This window comes from Erythrolamprus reginae, chromosome 1 (assembly GCF_031021105.1).
Source record: "Erythrolamprus reginae isolate rEryReg1 chromosome 1, rEryReg1.hap1, whole genome shotgun sequence".
NCBI lineage: Eukaryota > Metazoa > Chordata > Lepidosauria > Squamata > Dipsadidae > Erythrolamprus > Erythrolamprus reginae.
Window position 1 is genome coordinate 300,248,158 of NC_091950.1, and position 14,760 is coordinate 300,262,917.

General features: G+C 38.8%; 1 protein-coding gene across 1 annotated transcript in view; it reads right to left on the reverse strand.

Annotated features, from left to right (window-relative positions):
• LAMA4 (laminin subunit alpha 4) overlaps window positions 1–14,760 on the reverse strand; it is a 124,117-nt gene that overhangs the window by 43,416 nt on the left and 65,941 nt on the right. Inside the window, exons 8-14 of the mRNA XM_070733359.1 lie at window positions 13,050–13,160; window positions 10,285–10,396; window positions 9,145–9,312; window positions 7,910–8,103; window positions 4,797–4,913; window positions 2,248–2,396; window positions 1,144–1,285 (exon numbers count right to left, since the gene is read on the reverse strand). Of these exons, the coding sequence (XP_070589460.1) occupies window positions 1,144–1,285; window positions 2,248–2,396; window positions 4,797–4,913; window positions 7,910–8,103; window positions 9,145–9,312; window positions 10,285–10,396; window positions 13,050–13,160 (993 nt within the window). The remainder of the gene's footprint in view (window positions 1–1,143; window positions 1,286–2,247; window positions 2,397–4,796; window positions 4,914–7,909; window positions 8,104–9,144; window positions 9,313–10,284; window positions 10,397–13,049; window positions 13,161–14,760) is intronic.

The window sequence follows — 14,760 nt, forward strand, 5'->3', positions numbered from 1 at the left end:
GATGGAAAGTATGCATGCAAGAGTGACACAGATGAACTGGGAGATGGCTCACATGTCCATGTGTGCCATAAGTTAGCCATCATGCACTTATATTATACTGGTACATTTGGTTTTTCTTGCCTAAACGTAGAACCTTACTTTTTTCACCATTGCATTTCATTTTGTTAGATAGTAATATTCAAGTCTATCAAGATCCTTATGCATCTTAAGCCTATCTTCTGGAGTGTTGGCTATTTTTGCCAACATTTGGTGTCATCTGCAAATTTGATGAGTTTCCCACCCATCCCATTCATTTATCTTTCCCACCCCCATCTGTGTAGCATTGTGCTTGTACAGAGTCAAGATGGGTTTGAGTTGCCTCATAAGTATGGATGCAGAACAGTGAAGGGCTGCCCGTAGGCGGTGCTACTGGTGTGCTCCCAGAGGCTGTCGCGGGTGGGCGGGCACACATCAGTGGCAGATTTAGCTTTTGCGCATGCACCAGAAGTGAAATCTCATGAAGGATATGCGCATGAGCAAGATTTCAGCAATTTTTCCTAATATTTTTGCTTCCACACATGTGCAGAAGCAAAAAATAGGTGAAAATCGCCAAAATCTTGCTTGTGCAAGCATCCTCACATGAGATTTTGCTTCCGGCACATGCACAGAAGCTAAATCTCATACGCGGGCATACATGCACATGTGCAGCTGCATGTGCGTCCTGATTTTTCCAACTGGGACTGTGCATCGGTCCATCCATGGAGCAGCCCACTACTGATGCAGAAGCTGTTGAAGCCAAACAATTCAATATGGCTTCTTCATTTCAATGGTTAGACACAGAGTGCTCCTTTGCATTATGAAAGTGTTCAAGGAGGCACTTGCTCCTACTTCCATAAAAGCAAAGCACTCCTTTCAAGATAGCATAACCCCAGCTCATATTGAAATATATGACTTGTGTATCATAGTATCTTATTTTTGCACAGTTTTGCTGAACCTGATGCTATCTAGATGTGTTGAACTTCAATCCTCCAAATTCGTACAAGTTTCTGTCTTGAAAGATGAAATTGTAATGGCATAACTGCAGATAGATATGGGGATTTTCATAAGATACAGAATTTACTTAGTTTCAAGGACACAGTCCAGATATGTAATACTATTACTTACATCGCTGACTCGTTCTGTAGTATTTAATGCCAAGATGGATATTTGATTGGCTTCATTAATATAATTAATTATATTTTCATGTACATTGGAAGCATTTAGTGCTTTCTGTACTAATCCATTTGTGTCAATACCATGAAAAGTCCTGTAACAGAGAAAGGAGAGGGGGAAGATAAGGGAATAAAATGCATCATATATTGTTCAAGATCACTATATATCTGCTAGTACTAGCCTTGGAAGCTATTGTTATCCTTATTATACCACTGTAATACTCAATTAAAGTGGCAACCAATCTTGATTGATCTAAACAGGATTAGTCCTGATTACTGTAATGCTTGAATGGTGGACCATCAGCAACATTAGGGCTATAAGCTAGGATGAGAAGTCAACAGACATTCTGGAAGAAGGCAAGGGCAAACCGCTTCTGTATCATGCCCAAAAAACCTATATGCAAATCACCAGAGGTCAAACTTGAATTGAAGATAACCTTAGGGTAACATTATTTATCAATATATGTTTTCTCTATGTCCAACCATCAATCATGATATGCAAGAAGATATTTAGATCTTCTCCAGGGTAATTCATCTGTCAATCAGCATCCCCATTCAACTATTCTGCAATAAAGGATCTCAACACTATGTATCCACAATTTAAATTCAGTCCATATTGAGAACGGATATGACATAATGCTGAAAAACATACATTGTGACATAAGGATTGTTTAGGGTTCACTTTAGTTTTAAATTACTTCTACAGGTAGTCTAGAAACATAATAATTCAGTGATACAACAACTATGTTAAAGGAATAATAAAAGATTTTACATGGTTTCCTAAAGCACCATATCAGGGACAACACAGCATTTATAGGTTAATGTTAAATGCTGTTGATATGACATTTGTTTCATAATTCTCATATCCTTTAATAATGGTTGGTATTATTAAGCTAATGTGTAGCATTTTAAGACCCACTGATTTCAATAGAACAGTTAATCACACACATAATTTTGTCTCCCTGAGATCCGTGAGACTTAAATGTAATTTCCATTTCTTCAGATTGTACCAATTTATTGCAGAAAGAGAATTCGGTTTAATACACTTAAAAGTTACCTCTCCAAGTTATCTGCAAGGTCCTGAAGGTCCTTTGCATGTTTCATGGCTTTTTCAACCAAATCTTCATCAAACCTTGACTGGTTGGCCTGTTTGTCCTGTAGCTGTACTAAAGCCCCGTCTATTTCTGCATAAAACCTGGATGCAAACTGATCAAACAAAAAGAGTAAAAAAAAAAGTAGCTATGGCTTTTCTATACATTGCAAGATGTCTTTCCAAATTAGGTTGATGGTGATAAAGTGATAAACAGATTCTCATTGAGATGACAGAATTTATCCTTTCAAATCAGAAGTGGGTTCCTCCTGGTTCAGACCGGTTTTATAGAACCGGTAGTAACCTGGTGGCCTGGGTCAATGGAACCGGCAGCAACCCAGACCTGCCACACCCCTAAGCTGGTTTTCTTGGTAGCACCATAGGCGCTGCCATCTTGTTGTTTGTTTTTGTGCATGTACAGAATTTTTTTTTATAGTATTGCGCATGCACAGAGGGTAATTTCTGAGAAGTGATGTATGTGTGCTCACTTCACTCTTGTGTGTGCAAAAAAATGCATTTCTGTTAATCGGTGGGGAAGGTAAGTAGAACACACCCAGCGATCATTTAACTGAGCCCTTTTCAGTAATGAAAAACTTAACTGCAGCAAGGAATACAGCTAGAATTTAAAAAAAACCCTTGTTTGTGATAGGCTCTTATTTTTTTCAGTATTCATTTAGAAGGAGTTGAATGAAGGAAACGTTCAGTTACATAAATGCAACTCCAGCCCAAAATGTATAATCCTGACACAAATTGAATGCATTTATTTATTTGTCAAAATTATAGAGATGCCTTACTCAGCCCATTTTGGATAGCATACCAAAACAGCATTCAAATTGCCCAATAAAATAGCAAACCCATATACTGTACTGTAAAAATGAAATAAACTAAAGAATAAGGCATGATAGTGAAAATGCATGTCAAGACATTTTTCCTTTCAGGGGCTGGAGAAAGAGCCAGATACCTTTCTCTATCTGAACATTGGATAAGTCCTCTTCTTATCACTCTTCCTCCATTATCTATCTTCTGCTAATCATTTCTTTACCCATCTGCACTCACTCCTGTTAATCCTAGCTAGATGGCTCACACTTCCTATTAGAGCATTTAAGCCTGTACCTAGTAGTCTTCCTTTGTCAGTGAGTATTGATTAACACTGAGCTTATTGTAACTATGTTATTTGTGGCTATGTGTACTAGAGTCTGATGCCCATGAGTCAGGATCACAATTTAGATTTCTCTCTGCCATTGTCTCCAACTGGATGAATGCCACTACAGTTTCACTTCTGTTTTGTTTTGGATTTTCACTCTCCCCTTTGTTGTAGCTCTTCTTATGTAAGCATAGGTAGTCCCTTAACTTATAGTCATTCATTCAGCAACCATTTGAAGTTACAACGGCACCAGTGAGGGACCGCACTTATCTCTGTTTACCGGGATGCCTCTGGATGGACGGCAGGCATGGGCGGGTGAGCGGTGGGCAAGTGTGTATGTCCAGCACGAGTTTTGCTTCCTGCACATGCACAGGAAGCGAAATCTCACATGAGGATGCACACAACCGTGAGATTTTGGTAATTATCACCTATTTTTTGTTTCTGCACATGCAGTCTACGGAGAGGGGCGGCATACAAATCTAATTAATAATAATAATAATAATAATAATAATAATAATAATAATAATAATAATAATAATAATAGTAAAAAAATAGCCGAAAATTGCCAAAATCTTGCGGTTGCACATGTCCTTGTGTGAGATTTTGCTTCCTGTGCATGTGCAGGAACCAAATCTCACTCTGTCCGCATGCGCCCAATTGCCGGTGAGCTGGAGCTGCATGCACAGCACCATTTCTACTACCAGGACATCCCTGAGGCAGGCTACCCACTTTTTCAAAAAAATGACCTGACCAATCCTCATACTTCCTCACAGTCACATGATCAACATTCAAGCATTTGACAACTGGCATATAATTATGATGGCTGCTATGTTTTGAGGTAATGTGATTGCCTCTTGGAGGCTAGCTCCACCTATGATAGAGATGGTACAACTCACTCAGAACTCCAAGATTCTGTTGTTATAGGCAATCTCAATAAAAGTACTTTGGCTTTTCTATGGAAATAGTTTCCTGCTCTCGTCTAATAGTGGGGCTAAATTTATATTCTTGAACTTCCCATTCAAATGTGACCATTGAAATCAATCAATCAATCAATCAATCAATCAATCAATCAATCAATCAATCAATCAATCAATTTCATTTACTTTTAAGTTCTTCATACTACTCCAGGAGAGATTTATTGCTAATCTAGTGTGTATGGGATGCAATCTGAACAGATTGTCAATTGTGTATCACTTCTACCCTGTTTTTGTTTGGTTTTTAAAATATGATTATTAGTAGGAACTGCTTGGTCTAGCTGAAGTTGATGCCAGTATAATACTGCATTCTGAAGATCATGTTAAAAGCTAGAGATGTAAACTCTGTGGACTAGGTGGACAGTAGATTTTGATAGTTTATTTAAAAAGAAAGTCACCTGTATTACTGCAGTTAGTTCAAGGATGAGTCCATAAGTACCCTTTAGAATGTCTGTGGCCATCTCTAGAGTATTGTTCATTGTGTCAATGTCTTCCTCCAATATTTCTTGTTGCTTCTGTAAGAAAAAACAACAATAATTCCTTTAATATGTTGGTTGTATGCTAATCACTTTACTGAACACAATGGATACTTGGAAGCAGAGCAAATATAGTGAACATTACTAAAACATTAATATTTATTAATAAGGGGCATGCAGTGCTTTGGATACTGTCAGTCTCCACGCTGCCTGCTTGCTTCAGCCGCCATAGAAATGCTTCAGCTGGCATAGAAAGAAGGAAGGCTAAATATTTGGGAGTGGGGAAGCTGTGCTGGAGATGTCTCTTCATGTGTCTGATTAGGGATTTACAGCCTGCTCAAGGTCAACGGCTTTGGAAAACCAGATGTGGAAGCTCTACTTGTACGTGTGCCCACATGACATCTTGGAACACCAGGATTGGATGATTTGCCCTGGGGCTTATGTGGGGAAGGATTTGGGATAATTCCTATATGGAATTTATGTGATTTTCCCCTCAGATCTTGCTTTCATTTTGTAGCTATCTGTTCTCTTTTAGTAAAAGCACTCTTCTCTATCATTATGGAGTTGGGGGTTTTCTTTCTTGGATTTTGAATGGAAACCCACCTGACTTTAAGCAAGATCTGTTTTATGAGTCAACCCAGAGAAAACTTCTACCAAGGGGACTAAGCAAAATATGTCTAGTCAAGGCAGCAACCAGGAGGAACAGGGAGTGGCTGGATCCACCCCTTACCAGTCCCATTGGGGCTGGAAGAAGTCAGAGTGGGTGTGTGAGCCACAGGTAAAAGTGAAGCCGATGAAAGCCAGATGGTCATTAGGCTTGGGGCATCTGGATGCCCTGGAGTAACTTCTCTCTGGAGTAACTACAGCCAGTCACCAAAGAGGTGAGGCAGCCTGGCATGAGGAGAACAAAGAAGACCTCTTGCTGACCCAAGGTTTGCATCTGCTGAAAGTAGCGCTGATGCTGCAAAAGGCCCATGATTCAAAGGCATTTGGGGTTTGTAAAAGTTAGTTAAAAGGCAATTTTGGTGGCCATCATTGAAAAAGGACATTGAGGTTTATGTGCTGTCATGAAGAGGCCACCTGGGAAACCGCAGGGATTACTTCAAAATGTTGCTAGACCAGGGAACACATGGAAACAAATATCTATTGATTTCATTGTCGAATTATGTGAGAGTAGAGGAAATACAGTAATTTGGGTAATCACAGACCTGTTTTTTAAACAGGTCCATTTTGTGCCTTGCTCCAAGATTCCATCATCAAAGAAGCTGGCTAAACTATTTATTCAGAATGTGTACAGGCTACTCGGGGTCCCTGAATAAATAATGTCGGATAGGGGAGTCCAATTCAACTCCCAGTTTTGGATGTAGTTCCTGGCTTTGTTAGGCTCCACCCAGGGCTTAAGCTCTGCCCATCACCCCCAAACAAATGGGGCATGTGAATGAACTAACTTGGTCCTGGAACAATACCTCAGGTGTTATGTTAATTACCAACAGGACAATTAGTCTGACCTGCTACCTTTTGCTGAGGTAACTTATAATAACTCTGTTTATAGTAGCATGAGGCTTACCCCACTCAGGATGGTCTATGGCCAAGATTTTGTATCCATCCATTTCTACCACAGGAGAAATGTCAAATTCCCTCTCTAAGGGAGTGAATAGAACAACTTCAAATGATTTGGCCCGTGACTCACAAAGCATTAGATAAGGTCATCAAGCCCATAAAAAACAGTGTTAGACCAAAGGAATAACAAGTCGGTGATAGAGTTTTCTTGTCAATTAAGTAGTACTTATAGACTACACAGAAGTCAAAGAAACTTGGGCCTAAGTATGTGAGCTATTTTTTGATTGTAAAAATTATAAACCTGGAGCGGTACAATTCCATGTCGTCAGGCATGGGGAAATTGATTCCCTTGGGCCGTTTCTGCTTTATGTATGGTTTGTATGAGATGTATGATTGTTCTTATATTAATGGGTTTTAAATTGTTTTAATTTTGGATTTGCATTGTTTCTGTTGTTGTGAACCGCCCCGAGTCTTTGGAGAGGGGCAGCATACAAATCTAATGAATGAATAAATAAAATAAATAAATAAAACTTCCAAAAAACATAGAAAAGTTCACCCTGTTTTCCATGTCAGCCTTCTGAAGCCCAAACAGACATCTTCTCTTTGGCCAACCCAGACCTCTAGCCCTGTACCTTTACTTATCGAGGGTGTACAGTATTTCAAAATTAAGGAAATCATTGACAGATATAGTCTCTAAAAGATGCTTCAGAGGTATATGGGGAACGGCAAATGTGGTATCAGTCTGCAAACCTTAGTGTGCTATGTGATCCCTGGTAAAGATACACCTGCTTTAAGATGTTGCAGAGAAAGGTTGAGTATTGTATATGCTCCTCTATGCTCCAAACATCTTTGGTTTACATTCCCGAGGTCTTTGAATAATATTCTAATGTTAGAACATTTTGGTGGTGAATATTCTGAGATAAATATTGTGTAATTATAAAGGGAAGAATTTGCAATATGGGAGGAAGTTCCATCTTTCTTAGTGTTGACTGAGACAGAATTTAAGATACTTTTTATCTTTATCCCAACACCCTTCCACCTAGCTCTCTGAAACAGCCTAAATAATTCAAATGGTCTTTTGATTGTTACACAAGAAGATATACATGTTGACATTCTTTAAAACTGGTTGGAACTTAATAATAAAATACAAAATCCTGTTGTGATAAGCACATTCCCAAACTGTAGACCAAGAAGTGAGCACACTTCCCCGTTGAAGATCAGTTTACATGATTATTATTCATTTATTTATTGATTGATTATTTTTTTTTTTACAAACCACCCATCTTATATTGAACTCTGGATGGCTCCCATCCATTTGGTAGGGTGAATTCACCGGGTATCTGGTTTTATTTCTTTAGCTTTACATACCTTATTTACATACATCATAAAAGTGTTCTTGATAGATTACGGTCAATATTTTACACTGTTAAAATCTATAAAATACAACAATTTTGAAACAATAGACTGCATGGTACCTCATGCACTTGGAGTTTAGCAATGCTTTCGTTATTTATAGCGGCTGTTTTTCTGATGTCATCAATAACTTGGTGCAAAGCCTCTTGCAAGTCTGTGAGCTTGGTGTTGTGATCCCCAAGCTGATCCAATATGTCAGGAATCAAAGACCGGGTTTCATTATGTTCCTTTTCCCAACTTTCAGTTTTCCTTAATACTAGGAGAAGAGGGAAGTGATTAATATGCTTTACAGTAAATTTCTTTTTTCTCAATTTTTATAGTACACTTTACAAGTATACTTTGGCTTGTTGTGAACTTGTGCACTTTTACATTGCCAGTCTCCAATCCCCAGATGTGCTTTTAAACTTCTCCATGATTATCCCTACTGCTGCTGACCTTAACACACAGAGTAGGGCATGAGCTAGTTCAACACGCCCTCCAGCTGACTGGTAGGAGAGTTCCAAAATCAGCATCCTAACAGCTTATAGCTCTCCCCTCCTCCTTGTTTTTAACCTCATGGGGTAGAGGGAGCTATAAAGCTGCATCTTAAAGAGAAGCAAAATGATAGTGTGGTTTGTTGAGGAACAAGGAGGGGCAAGAGTTCCTTCCAGTGGAAATGCCTACCTGAAAGCTTTTAGCATTCACACTGCAAAATTCTGGTAGGTAATACTCTGCAGCAAAATCAGAAGTCAGCTGCCTATTCTGTCCTACTGAAAAAATGTGCAATCATGCGTGGATGAAGCTGAGCTTTAAGTGATGCCAATGCCATGGACAGGGAGGATAGCTTAGAAGGATAAAAGAGTTGACAAACTCTTGTTGAAGAGTTCAGAAATAAGAAATGAAAGTCATAACTGCAAACTGTATTCCCAGCTCTTCAACATGTGATTTAGCACAAAAGTGCCGTGCTGTCTGAAGGAAGACTTATGTATCCCTGCTATATGTTTTTTTTTAAATTTTGCTTACTGAAGCATCTCAAAGTATTCAGATGCTGAAATTATCACATAAAATATTCAAGGTAAAGAAATAATGCCATCATGCTTTTCTGCTGGTTAGCTGCTATACACTGTATAAAGATTTAAAGGTTATCGCCTTTAATCCTACATAATGGAATCCTACATAATCTTCATAATTGAATGAAAATCCTACATAATTTAGGGTCTCAGTATCCTAAGATCATCTTCTCTAAGTTGAATCTGCCCATCTGATGAGATAAATCAGAGAGGACGTGCTGAAGGCCCAAATCCATAGAAGAACTCACAGTCTTGAGCTGCTTCAGACTCTTCATCAGCAAGTTGCCTCTGGAAGGTGAATGGTCTGCGAAGTCTGATCTCCTTCAGCATCTCTTCTGCAGCTCTGATCTTCTGAGCAATATCTTCAGGCCTCAGATCATGCTCAATGCCATAGTATTCTGCCTTGCTGCCAATTTCTGTACATAAAGCAGAGGCATATGATTTAAGATATTTCTGTTGTTTCTGTTTTTATTGATAAAGCTGCTGCTGCCCTTTCTAGTTATCTTGTTTCAAACTATTCACCATCTTGCTACAAATATTTTTTTCCCTCTGCTTGACTCAGAGAACCACCCTGAGTAGATCAGAGGTCCTATACTTTAAGTTATGATTTGGCAAAAACTCACAGGTTGACTGAGGGATTTTGGTAGCTGAAGCATATACATTTTAAAGCCTGACAATGTTGAAAAACCTTGATCTAAAGGTCTTGGAAATTTTCTTCGTTTGAACACCAAAAAATGCCAACATTTTGGTAGCTCTATTGACCACAATCTACTGTATATAGGAATCCTTCAGAGTGCATTGTGATTATGATTCTACTGCTACTCTTATCTAGCCTTTGTTCTATTGTAGGGAAGAAGAGTTATTTCCAAATTCCCAAATTATTGTGGAAAAATCCTGTGGGGTTTATATGGGTAACTGACTTTTTCCCCCCAACATAGAAATATCCCAGGAATAAGTTTGTTCCTGCATTTCAAGACTAAGTACTTATTCAAGTATTTTAAAAAGTATCTGGGTATATTTCTTTATCTCTCTTTGTTAAAATTAGCTTGCATTTTCAAGGAACATATAACATTGTTCTAAATATGTACTACAAAGAACAGTGGGGAAAACTGAAAGCTGCCATACAAATCTGATCTCCTGGTACAGAAAAGAAAAAGAAAATTAACAAATGTTCTCTGTTTTTTGGGGAGGGGGGATTGAGAGTATATGCATCAAACTATTTGATTAGCAAGAACTATAACCATGAAAGCTGGATTTTAATTCTGGTTATCTTCATTTAAATGTTAATTTTAGACAGTTTATAAGTGTTCCTATAATTACCTTTCTCTGTTGCCAGTTCTACAGATGTACCCTATTATTCATATGAATCAGAAATGTTCCCAGTTTACCTTGGATGTTATCTACAATATTTCCAAGTTCCTGGGCAAGGATAGTAGCACGCTTAATGGTCTCCATAGTTTCCTTCTGCAGCTGCTGACCTTTGCTTGATTCTTGATTACTCTATGGAAAATCAAATGTTTGGCGCATGAGTATTGCATTTTATTTTACACTTAAATCTACAACACGAAAAAGCCTGTATAATGTAACCAGATAAGAACATAAGAAGAGCCATGTTGAATCAGGCCAAAGCCCATCGAGTCCAGCATTCTGTGTCACACAGTGGCCCACCAATTGTCCATGGGGATCTTGAACAGAAAGAGAAGGCAAAACCCTCCCTTTCCCTTGACCCCCAACAAAATGGTACCCAAGGGAATACTGCCTGCCTCAATCAACATAGAGGCAGCACTTGGCTATGTCTTCCGGCTGTTATGGACATGAAGATCTATGTAAATCATATACATCCAATAAATAAATAAATACATAATAAACAAACAAACAAACAAACAAACAAACAAACAAACAAACAAACAAACAGGTAAATGATTTTTGACAATGCTGCAAGAAAAACGTCACTTTTGTCAAAAAGCAATAGCTATTTTTTTGCAAAACAGTCTTGTGGAAATATTTTACACCTTGGAATCATCTTATTAATTTTCTCCATTTTCTATTTGCTTAAACTCAAACTGACTTCCATTTAAAGTCACAATCCTCATTACACTTACTTGAGAGTGGGTCCTATATTAAATAATAGAGTTTTCTGCCAACTATAGTTGTCTAACCATCGTTCTGCACATTGTTCCTTGTATCTTGTACCATGGAAATGGACAAATTGAAGTCTTGAAGATGCCTATATAGAATCTGAACTCTTTTCTGCAGATACTGTACCTACCATTGATCCCAGTTGGTTGAATATGCAAAAATTAGAATGCAAAATCTAAAAGAGATGTGCCAACATGGTCTTATTTTTCCAAATTATTTGATATTTCCAATTGGAGCATGATTTTAAGAGAATTATTTTAAAAATCTACTGTTTTGACAAAAAAATGTTTTTCATCCAACAGTCAACATTTTCCAAACAAAAATTTATAAGAAGAGCATAGCCTAAAAACATCAGCATAAATATAGATACATATTTACACATTGTTTTTTAAAACATCAATTGCAATACCACTTAGACCTATACACCATTCCATAATGCTCAGTGGTATACAAATATCAGCATATTGCCCCCAACAATCTGTGTCCTCATTTTACTGACCTCAGAAGGATGGAAGGCAGATTCAACCTTGAATCGTTCAGAATTGAACTCTCAGCTGTGGGCAGAGTTAGCCTGCAATATTGCATTCTAACCACGGTGCCACCACAGCTTATATAGAAATGAAAATAAAATATTTGTTTTCTTATGCAATAAGTCGGGGTGGCGCAGCAGGTAGAAGGCCGTACTGCAGACCACTGAAGCTGACTGTAGATCTGTAGGTCAGCGGTTCAAATCTCATCACCGACTCAGCCTTCCATCCTTTTGAGGTGGGTAAAGTGAGGAGCCGGATTGTGGGGGCAATATGCTGGTTCTGTTAAAAAGTGCTATTGCTAACATGTTGTAAGCCGCCCTGAGTCTAAGGAGAAGGGCGGCATAAAAATTGAATAAATAAATAAATAATAATTAGCACTCTGTTGGCAATGAAAGAAATGTAAGTGTAGATAATATTACATTTTTCATGTTTTTCAAAAAAATTTCCACTGTATATTTACAAAAAGATATAGGATCAGTTGAGGAAGGTTTAAAAAGTGTCACTCATGCTTATTTGAAAAAAAAACATTGTTATTTAGCCTCTTTTTGCTTCACCTATGATCTCATGCTTAAATCTTTTAATTTAATTTTAAAAATTAAATTAAAAAAATATTGCCAAGCTATTATCACTTTAATTTCTTTGTCATGGACTAAACCCATGATGGCAAACCTATGGCATGCATACCACAAGTGGCACACGAGCTTAGGTTCGGCACGCATATATGTGCCAGCCAGCTGATTTTCGGGAGTTGGGAAACAGCCTGTTTTCAGCCCCCGGAGAGGGTGGGGAAGGCCATTGTTTTTGCTCTCCCCAAGCTCCAGAGCCTTTCTAGGAGCCTGGGGAAGGCAAAAACAGTCTTCCCCATATCCCTGGAGGCACTCCGGAGGCCAAAAATGGCCCATTTCCCAACTTGAAACGGGCCATTTCTGGCCTCTGGAGGACTGCATGCATGAAAATTGGGGGGGGGGGGAGAGGCCATTTTCACTCTCCCCAGGCTCCAAAAAGGCTGTGGAGCTTGGGGAGAGCAAAAAACCCTGGCCTTCTGGTTTAACTGGAACTTGGCAAATGGGCCATTTGCCTCTGGAGGGGGTTGTTTTTTCCCCCTGTCCAATGCCATTTTCCCCCTATTCAGGCTCCTAGAAAAGCTCTGAAGCCCGGGGAGTAGGAAATGGGTGTGCCATCATGTGCTGGGAAAGATGGGTGAGGGTCATGCTTGCATGTTTGTTGACCCCCACATGGAATTAAGGGTATGGGCATGCACACATGTGACCCCCTCACACCCTCCCCTTTTGGCATGCAAATCAAAAATATTCACCATCACTGGACTAAATCATTACGTTTTAGTTTACTAGGATATGTTCTTCAGGTTCATTCTAATAGTATTACTGATTCATGGAATTAGCAGTTTACTTCTTCAACATTGTTAAGCTGATCCTGCTCAAGGCAAGGGAAAGGTAAGATAGAAATGAACTTAATAAGCAAACCTTATCATCAAGGGCATCTATTTTTCTGAGAAGTTCTGTCATTTCATTTGCAGCAGCATCAACCTGGGTCGTCTGAAGAGCAGAATGATTGTCCTTCTCAAAGAATTTTGCCTGAATATAACAATAATACAAATTGAGACATCTTTGTTAAAAAATATCTTCATTCTTTCAAGGCACTTACAAGCCAATAACTTCAAGAACATATGTATTAATTATCTTCATTACAAGAATGCAGTCATGATGTTCTGAATGCCAGAATCAGAAGGTTGGAATGGATTTGAGGCATAAAGCAGAAGTTATTTATTTATTTATTGGATTTGTATGCCGCCCCTCTCCGTAGACTCGGGGCAGCTAACAACTATGATAAAAAATAGCATGTAACAATCCAATAATAAAACAACTAAAAACCCTTATTATAAAACCAAACAGTGAGAATTATGAGAAACACATGAGAATTATGTTATCATTAACTGATGCTTATTTAATGCTTTATTGAATTTTAAACAGAAACAGATTGCATAGCAGTCTCCCAGTCCCTACATGGGGGTTCACATTCCTGTTCTGGTTCTGCTTTTCTTTTTCCACGCCACATACTAGTTTGCATATCTGTGCATGCCATACCAGTGAATAGTGCACAGGAGGGGGCCTCCTGTTTGTGAGGAGCACTGGAATACAGTGGTACCTCGAGATACGAGTTTAATTCGTTCCGGACCTGGGCTCTTAAGTCGAGCAGCTCTTATCTCGAACGACTTTTCCCCATAGGAATTAATGTAAATAATTTTAATTGGTTCCAGCCCTCAAAAAACTCACAAAGTTAGTCTAAATTATGCAGAAAGACATGTTTTTAATGAAGAAATGTACATGTACATATAAATGAATAATGAAGTTTCTTTCACTTAACTTGTAAACTTTCTTAAACTTTTAAATTTACATATGTTCAACTTCTCTGCCACCCAATCCTGTAGGACAGAGGTCCTCAACCCTTTTTGCACCAGGGACCAGCTTTAAGCGATCAAGAGAGGAATGGGTGAATGAATGGACGGAGGGTGGGAAGGAAGGAAGGAAAGAGGGAAGGGACAGGAACAGAGGAAGGAAGCAAGGAAACTTATGAAAGGGGAGAGTAAGAGAGGAATGAGTGAAGGGAGGGAGGGAGGGAAGAAGGTGGGAAGGAGAAAGAAAAGAAGAAATAGAGGAAGGGAAGGTAAAAGAGAGAAAGAAAAAGAGCAAGAAAGAAAGCTGCAAGCACCCCCCCGAGCCCCCCAGGCCGGCTGCAACCTTTTAAAACACGCGCGCCGCTTCGCAGCTGTCTCCTGAAGCCGAACGCGGAAGTTAGCGTTTGGCTTCAGGAGACAGCTCCTTGGCGCTTGTATCTCGAATTTGGGCTTGTAAGTAGAACAAAAATATCTCTCCCCTCCCAGCTCTTATCTCGAGTTGCTCTTAAGTAGAGCAGCTCTTATGTCGGGGTTCCACTGTATAAGCAAAACCTGTAGTAAGATTCTATATATCGTTTGCCCATTTTGCATTTTCTTCACTTTCTCTGTTGCAGTATGCATAAAAATAGCATTACCCAAAATAGAAAAATAATTGGTGAAGATGATGGAACTTGTTACGATGTTCAAATTGTCTTCTTTGAGAAAAGAACAAAACTTATTGTTGACTGGAAAAGTCTTAGGTTTTTTGTGTGTAAAACAGACAAAAATAAATTTATGAT